At 37.5% G+C, this 10,288-nt stretch overlaps 1 protein-coding gene across 1 annotated transcript; it reads right to left on the bottom strand.

Annotated features, from left to right (window-relative positions):
* Positions 1-7,641: 7,641 nt before the first annotated feature.
* On the bottom strand, positions 7,642-8,221 carry LOC140790528 (heavy metal-associated isoprenylated plant protein 43-like). Its single transcript, XM_073140646.1, has 3 exons — positions 8,213-8,221; positions 8,031-8,106; positions 7,642-7,946 (listed from the first exon to the last, which is right to left on the bottom strand). The coding sequence occupies exons 1-3, from the start codon at positions 8,219-8,221 to the stop codon at positions 7,642-7,644; spliced, it is 390 nt and encodes a 129-aa protein (XP_072996747.1).
* Positions 8,222-10,288: the final 2,067 nt, after the last annotated feature.

Raw genomic sequence — 10,288 nt, 5'->3', positions numbered from 1 at the left:
GATAGATTACTTTCATACTATACTAGGAAGTTCTTGGATAGAATTGATAAGAATATTATTGCGATGTTTCCATATGTTCCGTAGCATGACACCAATGTTGGTTAATAGAAATGCATGAGAATTCTTAGGCAACAAACTGAACTCAAAAAGCCAAGACCCTGTGGTCCAAGCAGGGTCTCGCGGCCCAATCGGCTAGAGATTCTTGAGTTCAGCCCATAGAGCTTAGGCGAGGAGAAAGAAAAGATGCTCCACTGTTTCCTCTTGAGTCTCACAAATTGGGTAGTACCTGTTAGAACTGAGTCCCAGCCTAGCCAAATTTGGCATGGTTGGGAGCCTATTCCAACAAACTTTCCAAAGGAATATTTTAATTTTCGGAGGGATCAAAAGTTTCCAAAAAGTGCGCCAACCCATCCAATTTTTTTGAGGCGAATTCTCAGAAAGTCTAAGTGGTAAGCCGACTTAGCCGAAGCCCAACCCGAAGGGTGGGGTGTCCAAATTTAGTAATCATCCCCACCCCCTAATGGGGATATTAATATTCATGATACACTCACAAAGTGACGACCCAAACAGATTGAGCAAGCATTCCTCATTCCAGGCCTTGTTTCGCATAATATCCGAGATGTAATGAAACTTGACCAAGCATGTAGTGTTAAGGAAAGTCAACCATTTGTTGAGAGGAACTGGGGTGATCCACGGATCTGAAATCAATGTCGTGGACCTCCCGTCCCGAATAATTTTTGGAACCTAGCTTTAGTTTGGGTGAGAGTAGAGGTGATAAGTTTTCAAATACTGGTTGAGCGGCGAGCATAGTTCATTTTCCAAGGATGGGGAGTGCCATAGTTAACGCGAACTAGCTAGACCCACAAGGAGTCCTCATTATTGAGGAGGGCCAAAAGCCTCTTAGCCATAAGAGAGGGCCTGACCAACCTAAGATCTCTGATGGCCAAGCCCCTTTAGCCTTAGGGGTCATGATTTTGTCCCAGCCAATGAGGTGAAGCCCTTTCTAGACACCCCCCTTATCCCATAAAAAAGTTCTAGCTAATTTAGCAATACGATCCACTACCACTAACGGGGTCCAAGACGAAGATAGAAGGTGAACAAGTATAAAATTAAGCATTGAATTTATCAAAGTGAGGCAACTAGCTTGAGACAGGTTGGACTGTTTCCACTCGGCCATCTGCTTATCAATGCGAGAAATCAAATTCTCATGATCGCAGATACGAAGGCGCAAAAGGGAGAGTAAAGTACCTAGATACTTAAACAGTTAAGATCCCCTAGGGACATTCAAAATATTCAAAATACTACTCATAGTCGAGGAATCAAGATTAGGCGAAAGAAAAACCTCAGATTTAGACATGTTAATTTTAAGATTAGTTAGAATCTTGAATTGCTTTAAAGCTTCCACAATAGAAACACAAGAACTGGGGGCAGCACTGATAATAACAATAAGATCATCCACACACATCAGATGAATAATAGTAAAGTTGCTAAGTTTAAAAGGAAATAGATCACCAGAGTCAACTGCATCATTAATCAAAGCAGAAAGCAATTGCAGAATGATAATGAATAGATACGGGAATAAGAGATCACCTTGACAAATACCCTTGTGACCCATGAACCAAAGAGACGGGGACCCGTTAACCATGGCCACAAAGGAGACCGAAGTTAGACAGCCCTAATCTAATTAATATACTTCACAGGAAAGCACATTCTAGAAAGAATGTTGAAAATAGCTAACTATGAAATTCGATCATAAGCCTTTTCAAGATCAACTTTCATAATAATATAAGCATTGGAGCCAGAGCCTTTATGCACCGAATGAATAAGCTCATGTACAACAAAAGTTGACTATTTAGAGGTGATAATCTCAGGCAAAAAATGCTTAATTCTATTAGCCAGAATTTTAGCTAAAAACGCATAAGCCACGTTATAGAGGGAGATCAGACTAAAATCTATCACCCGGGTCGGATTAGGGCCTTGCGGAATAAAAGAGATAAAAGTTTGTTCGACCCTATGATAGGGGAATAGTTTTGTTTAAATGGAAGCTCTATAAAGCCGAGACAAGACCTAAACTAATAACATCCTAGTAAGTATGAAAAAAATTACCATGAAAACCATTCGGACCAGGGGCCTTACCCACCAGCATTGAAGTAACAACCGATCTCACTCCTCAATGCCAAAAGGCCTGAGAATTTCACCATGGTAGTCCAGATTTAGGGAGGGGAGGGGAGGCCATCTCATAGAGGAGAGATCAGAAGCACTAGACCGATCGTCGGCCCAAAGAGCCGAGTAAAAATCACCAAAAGCCTTAGCGATAATAGAACTATCAAAAGTACTAGAACAATCATCCAATTCAAGGGACTCAATCAAATTCCTATTATCACAAATTTTAGCTGATAATTGAGAAAACTGAGTGTTAGAATCACCGTTCTTAAATCCAATCGGTCCTTGTCTTACTTTGCCATTTGAGGCAGATTTGTCCAAGGACGACAACACACCTTCTATTGAGGCAGGCCATATTTCTACTCTCTAGCTCAGACAAGGGAGAGAATGATTCATTGAGCTCCAACCTTGAGATATCTGCTCGAACCTTAGCGAGGATGCCTTCCTAACGGCCAAGCCACAGGTGGTTCCATTTGGAAAGATTGCGAGACACACAAGCAAGTTTGGAGTGGAAGATCTCCATAAATTATTGGGAACCAGTCTGATGGGCCGAAAAGCCCCAGGACTACTCCACAATCTTGGAGACCTTTGGGTATTCAACCAAAACCATTCAAACCGAAAAGGTCCCTTATTGGGTTTATTACGAATATCAAGAGAGGCCAAAATCGAACAATGATCAGAAGCAATCCTCGGAAGGTGAACAGCGGAATAAGCCGAAAAAACATCTAGGATAGCTAGATTAAAGAACACTCTATCAAGTCTAGATATAATTCTATGAGAACCATGTTGATTATTACACCAAGTAAAAGCCAAGCGAGAGAAACTCATATCGATAAGGTTACTTTTAGCAATCATGGTTCTAAAGGCATTAAAAGAAAAGTTTGAATCGAAAGCCCCCCCCTATCTTATCCTAGGGATTCAAAATACATTTAAAATCTCCCATCATAGTCCATGGAATTTCAAAAATATTAAGCAAGCTAAGCTCATGCTAAAGCCAATTACGAGATAGTGGGATGGTACTAGCATAAATTGCAGAGACCATAAACAAATTTTTACCTAGTGCTGCGACAACACTATGAATGGCCTGAGCAAAGGAAAAGACTTCAAATACCTGAGAAGAAGCCTATTTCTAGCCTATCATGATGTCGCTAGCAACCTCTGTATCCGGGACAAAAGTCCCTTGTCACAGAGGTCGAAGCCTACAGAGAAAAACGAGACTTACAATCAGTGAGATGGGTCTCAAGGAGAATGAATAGATCCAGTAAGTGCAATGATAACAAATTTAAAAATGCAGCGCAACCCTCCCTCTTGACAATGCTGCGATAGTTCCAAGAGATGAGCTTCATTAGGAAACCATGTCATCAGAAACTATAGTCGATGGGGGACAGCTTGCAGACCGTTCCCTTCCTCAGCTACAGGAGTCTTGTGCCCTTTGAACTTTCCTAGCCGAGACTTTGGTTTAAGCAAGGTCGCAACTTTGAGGTTGATAACCGGCGGGGTAGCAAGGAGTTGCTTGAGGGTTGCCACGGAAATAGGGGGCATGAGATTGGGATCCACCAGGTCTTCCGGATATTGGCTGTCTTCGTCCATAGCATGGCATTGAGCGAAGTCGAAGGTAGTAGCAGTACGAGAAAAGACGTTTGCGGAGAAAGCTAGACGGACGGGATCAGAGTGATGTGGAGTGGTAGGGGAGGGAGAGGTAGAAGGGATGAGCGAAGATGAGGGATTGACAATGAGCGAAGATAAGGGATTGACAATGACGAGGGATTTGATTGAGTAAACGAGGAGGCGAGGGGTTGGCCGCATTAGGGATGGGGTTAGTAGGGAGGGTAGTACGAGTCGAGGAGGCCAAGTGGTAGGGATCCTACGAAGGACTTACCGAGCTTAAGCCAGGGTCTGTGGGAGATTTAGGGCCACTCAATTGATGACACATGGCCTCATCAGAGGTAGGTAAGGATGGCAATTCTCCACTCACACCACCCCAACACATTAAGCTTACACTTAGTGGTAGATTTGCCACGCGTACGGCTAGTAGCTCGCCTAGTGAGAGCGGCGGCCTGGGCATTAACTCGAGGCATCGTAGAGGTGTGGTGGTACCCGGTAACATTACCGTTGCTAGAATGAGGCACAATATTGTTATTGGACGTAACGGTAATCCCAACCGACGATTGCTTGCCTAACTCGCTCGCCACCATCTCGATCGGCTGACCACCAACTGGACGACGACTTTTACGAGACCTGGGCACCACACGGATCCCAGGGCCAAATTCTCCCCCTTCATCTTGCATGTGCGGCAACTACCCCTCAAGTGGTGGCACAACTTGTGAGGGTTTGCCTCCGGCCAGAGGAGCTGGAGGCATAGAGATGATTGAGGTTGAATTCAAGGCCGCAAACCCTTACCTGAGTATAAGCATCGACCTTTATCGGTCGCCCGAAATCTGAGGTCACTTCCATGAGGATATTTAACGGCCTAATCAAACGGGAGACCAACGAACTAAACCTAGATGGGGGCCGTGGTGATCTCCTCCCGAAGAGGTTGAAAGTTCAGTCATATAATATATGAACTCTATTATTTCCTGGTCAAAAAGAAGAGATCATATTTTACCCCTTGTAATTAAATTTAAATTTATTTTATCTTTTTATAGTTTTATTTGTATCATTTATCCCTGTATGGTTATATCAAAATTAAAAAATTTCTATAATATTTAACTAAATTTTCTATAATATTTAACTAAATTAAGAATTAGATAAAATTTTTCACATATCTAAAATAATATAGATTAAATTTTAAATGGTAAAGATACGACAAATAAATTGGATAGACTTTTCCTCGGTCGCTTGTAAGAAAATTTTATTGTGTCAGTAAAGTTACTGTTTTGTATTATTTCAAGTATAACTTATCTTTACCTTTTTGTTCAATATTATTCCAGCCTACACATATGAGTGATAGAATAGCTTATCTTGAGACTTCAGAGCTTGCAGATATTTGAGTGAATATGCAACGGGAATGGAGATGATCTTGAGAGATGATTTGATGGTGGATACTAGATCGACGAGTTTAGCAGTATTTGGTACATAGTGAATATTTGGTACATAGTGAATTTTTTTATTTATTTTACAATTCATTAGTTGTGTGGCAGTGATGGGAGATACACACCTTCCATTTGGTCGTCGGAGAGGTGATTGTGGCACTGCAAGATGTTCTACCTGAGGCTGCTAACCAATGTCTCATTTAGGACGCCATTATATTCTCTATCTCATGGGCAGTATACTATTTCCAAGTAAATCGAGATCTCAAGTACTGTTTATATACCTCTCCCTTTATTAGCAGATCTTTATCAGATTAGCCAGCCAATTGAGCTGGGCGACTGCTGTTCTTGCAATTCTTCTCTTCTATACAACAGCAGGACACAATTGAGATATCAGGTTCCTTAGTTCTACTTGGACTATGTAAATCTGTTTTGTTTCAGATCTTGTTTTCTTTTATATGCTTGCAGTTTCTAAAGTTCTACTGTTTCTAGCTGTATATGATTTCCAAATAGTTGTGGCCAAATCAGTGGGACTCACTCTTTGGATATCAAAACAATCTGGCTCCTCATATGGGTACCCTTTTATAAGGATCAAAGTAAATGGATTAGCAGTATTTACTATTAATTTTTGTGGTGTGATTACAGTTGATATGGCCACCCGAGAATCTGATACTCAGATTGTTTCTATGATATGTGTTGTTGATCCGGAGATCTGGAGGATGCGATAGCCACTAATTTGTTTTAATATCAAAGAGTGGTGCTTTTCAGACTGAGTTATGAGACAATTTGGCTTAATACAAGGGTCCCAAGAAAGTATAACCTGTATATTTTAATCTAGTACATAATGGTACGACATTTAATTTACTCATATAATACACAAACTCTATTATTTGTTTGGCGGTCTTCTTTTAATGAAACTTGCAAGTTGACTTTTACCTGAAAATTATTCAATTCCAGGCTGTGGTTAGAGATGTGATAGCCTTGCTTAATGTTTTTAAATGTTTAGTACAATTAAGGAAGAACAAATGGTGGATGGTCATTTCCCCCCTGAACAAAATGTCTTCATGACCTTTGGAACCCAGTTGACATGTAACATGAAGACATGAATATGTATCCCTTAAACAGATACTTTTCCAAGTTTTGAACATATATATATCTTGCAAACTTTTAGCACAATCTTCTGCGAATGTGCATCAAAACTATAGAAAAAGAGATTAAAGAGAGGGTGAGACAATAGAGATATTAACTGGGATCAACTCACCTTCGACATTTGTGACAGGAACTGGAGACAAAGTTGAATGGCTTCATGAGCTCCACAGAAACTGAGCATATAAAAGTCTCATCTTCATCACCCTCTTAACTTTGGTCAAGATTTATTTGCCGTAAATGAGAAACAAAAGTACTGTAGTTGGTTGATATAAAGGAAAATATAATAAAAATTATAGTTTGTTATCTACCCGTCAATCGATAACCTCTGATTGGTCCGAATTTTTAAGAACTATAATTGGAGTGCTTTTTTATTTATTTATATATAACTGGTGTGATTGGAAAGGAATAACGTGGGCAAACGAATAATAAATTGTTCTTCTTTGTTTGTTTACTAAGGTGGAGATTGACTTGGTGGACTGATAAAAGGGTTTTTTTCTTTTCTTTTTACATAATTGCAGCCAAAACTTTTTAAATATTATAGTTGTCATTAAAATCTTTATAGTTTAACTTTTAATAAATACTCAGAGACGTGTAGATGACTAAAATACTCAACTCTTTATTCTTTCTCCTATCTAAATCGATTCTTAATTATTTTTAAGATCTACAATCTACTATAGCTATTTATAAAGAGATTCATACTCGTTTACAACCCCGACCACCCAACAACTAAGATAGAGAAAACTCAAAGGTTTTATTTTCCTCCTCAACTATAGCTACAACGATCGTTCAGGTTTTCTACTTCCATACTCCTCTTTAATATCTAAACTCATGTATGTTGACAGCCCCTGATACCAAGTTGAGAGGCTCTTAATAACCTATTAAGGGGGCTAATGAGTCATTAAAGATAACATAGACTGTTATCATATATATTTGAATTCATTATGTGTTTGTGGAGAATTTTCATATCTGGAATAACTCTATTGTTTGCCATAGTTATATATCTAAACCCAGCTTTAACAGACCGGTTTTGAGAGATGGATGATAAAATCTCAATTACACCAGGGCTATATATATTCTTTTTCGTGCTAAATAACCTACTGGAATAGAGGTTATAGAAGAAGAACTCATCTTTTAAAGAGATGAACCCATGCACATAATTTTCCAAGCTTTGGAAGTTATATATAATATATGATATGCTGAACAAAAACAAAAAAAAGATACTGGTAATGCTGAAATTTCTGAAGGAGAAGAAAAGAAACGATGAGACGATGGAGAAAAGAATAAGATTTAATCTTCGCACTCAGAGGATCATGCAACCGGACGGCTGTTCATCGTATAACACGATAGGCATGTAGCCCGACGGCCGGCATGCGTTGCAGCACGGAGGCAGAATGCATTCTTTCTTCTCTTCTTTCTTCTCTTCTTTCTTCTCTTCTTTCTTTTCTTCTTTCTTCTCTTCTTTCTTCTCCTCTTTCTCCGGACCGACGCTTATTATCTCGGCCATCTTTTTCACTTTCTTCAGCTCCTTCACGATCTCCACCACGTCGACGTCTCCGATCACCGTCAGCGTGCTCTTCTCGACATCCAAGGTTAACGATTTGATCCCTAATAAATGCCAACAAGTTAACATGTTCGTTCGTAGAGGAGAAAAGGAGATAGATAGAAGAGGAGAATTAATAGTCCACTAACCACAAATCTTGCCGGTCGTCTTCATAATTAGGGTCTTGCATTTGTCGCATGTGATGCAAACTTTCAACACGATCTTCTGCAAATGTGCATCAAACCATTAAAAAAGAGAGAGATCAAAGAGAGGGTGAGAGATTGGAGATAGTAACTAGTATAGATATACAAGTTCAGAAGGAGCAACTCACCTTCGACATCGTGAAAGGAACTGGAAACAAAGTTTATGGGTTTAGCTCCAGCGAAACTGAGTATATAAAAAGACTTGGGTAAGATTTATTTGCTGTAAATGATAAATAAAAGTTGGACTTGGTTTACAGAAAGAAAAATATAATAAAAATTAATTGCTTGCCATCTGCCTGTCAGTCAATAATTTCTTTTCTAATGATCTCGAAGGTGATCACCTCTCATTGGTCTGAATTTAATGAAGGGCTATGATTGGAGTACTCGGAAAGGAATAACGTGGGCAACTGAGGAATAAAAAATTCCTTTTTGTTTATCGAAGTGGAGGTTGACTTGCTTCTATATATATATATATAGTTGCCCTTGAAATTTTTCACAGTATCATAATTATTGCATTAAAATCTCTTTTAGAATTGCCATGATAGTTGGACGTGGAATTATTAGAGTTAACAAGTAGCTATAAATAACTAAATTATCATCTTTCATGAACAATTACATAATAATTTTACAAAATATTGTTCATAAAATTGTAAACGTTGAAGTAAACCTGATATAGATAGATCAAACTTATTGACTTAAAAGTATGCACTTTGGTTCCTATCATTAAACATATTCCATCTGATTAGCTTATATATGAACCTAAGTCGTACTCAGGGTTTTGGGTTGGACCCCTTTTGTTTTCACTTGCCTTAGATCTTATTGGGACTTTTTGTAGCCAAGCATGTCTAAATCAATGAAAATCTCTTCCCTTTTACCAAAAAAATATGTTTATTGAGACATTGTGTTCGTCCTTGTATTATTTCCTTGTTTAATTTATATTTAAAAATATGACATAGTTTCATCACCTAATAGAAATTTTAACATGGTAATATAGTTGATATATATAGGTAATAAAAGAATTAGATTAAAGGGGTTTGTGAAACCTATGTATTAAACCGGGTGAAGGTGTGATCAAGCTGAGCTCTATTTAACCTTGGTTTGAAATTAGTTTTTAGCCTAAACTAAACTATTTAATTGATTAGATTCAATTAAACTTATTTTGAGCCTATTTAGAACCGCTTGATACCTAATTTAAACATGAACTAAACTCATATCAAGCCTGAATTGAATATTACACCTTGAAAGAAAAAAAAAATCAAATTAAATATATATAATTCTTGTCTTATCGAGCTAAGCTTGCTCGACTTGAAATTAAAGCTAATCTAATTATTAAACGAGATATATTTGAGTTGCCAGATGGTTGCCAGATGCCACCTCCCCTAAGTGCAAGAATGATACATATATTATACTCCACTAATATATAATATATATATATATATATATATATATATATATATATATATATATATATATATGCTGATCGATTTAAAGCTATTATTCTCTCTCTCTAATAATATAAGGCAACAACCGGAGGCTTATCTTGTTAGCAATTTGTATCTAAATGGAGATGACGTCTGTGCCCAAACGTGTTCATCAGTTTAGCAGATGATGCAATTCCCATGATATGTTTGAAGCTACTCCCCTTTTATTTTAACTCTCTTGATATTCCCCTCCAATATTCTCCAACTAAATAATTATAATTTATAGGGTATTTTAAAAATTACATCATATATTTTACTTATTTTATGATTCACACATCGTCTTTAATAATTTTGTACTAACCCTTCTGTTTTTTCTATAATGGGGCATAAGAAAGCTGATACTAATATAAGCAATTATAGCATGTTTTAATAAACTAGTATACTATGTGATAATTGAACTAAATGTGATACAAAATTAAAATGATAATTTAATAAATAATTAAATTATACTTCATAATTGATGGATGAATAGTGGTGGGAAAAAAAAGGAAAGAGAGAGATATTAAAATAATAATTAATTAAAATGATGTCAATCAAATTGATTTTCTTATATCAAGATCACTATTCCAACCTGTATCACAAAACTCTGGTTACTTGAATTCATACCATTGAAATTTTCTAGATGCTTGCATATACCGGCTCATATATAATTGCAATTAGAAATTCCATAATTAACTTTATAAATGTGAGATACAATAAGTTACCAATGCCCGAATTCTTCTT

This window comes from Typha latifolia, chromosome 6 (genome assembly GCF_019914945.1).
Source record: "Typha latifolia isolate L0001 chromosome 6, TyphaL0001v2, whole genome shotgun sequence".
NCBI classification, from domain to species: Eukaryota; Viridiplantae; Streptophyta; class Magnoliopsida; order Poales; family Typhaceae; genus Typha; species Typha latifolia.
Note: the sequence above shows the minus strand (reverse complement) of the source record. Positions and strands in the feature narration are given on the sequence as shown.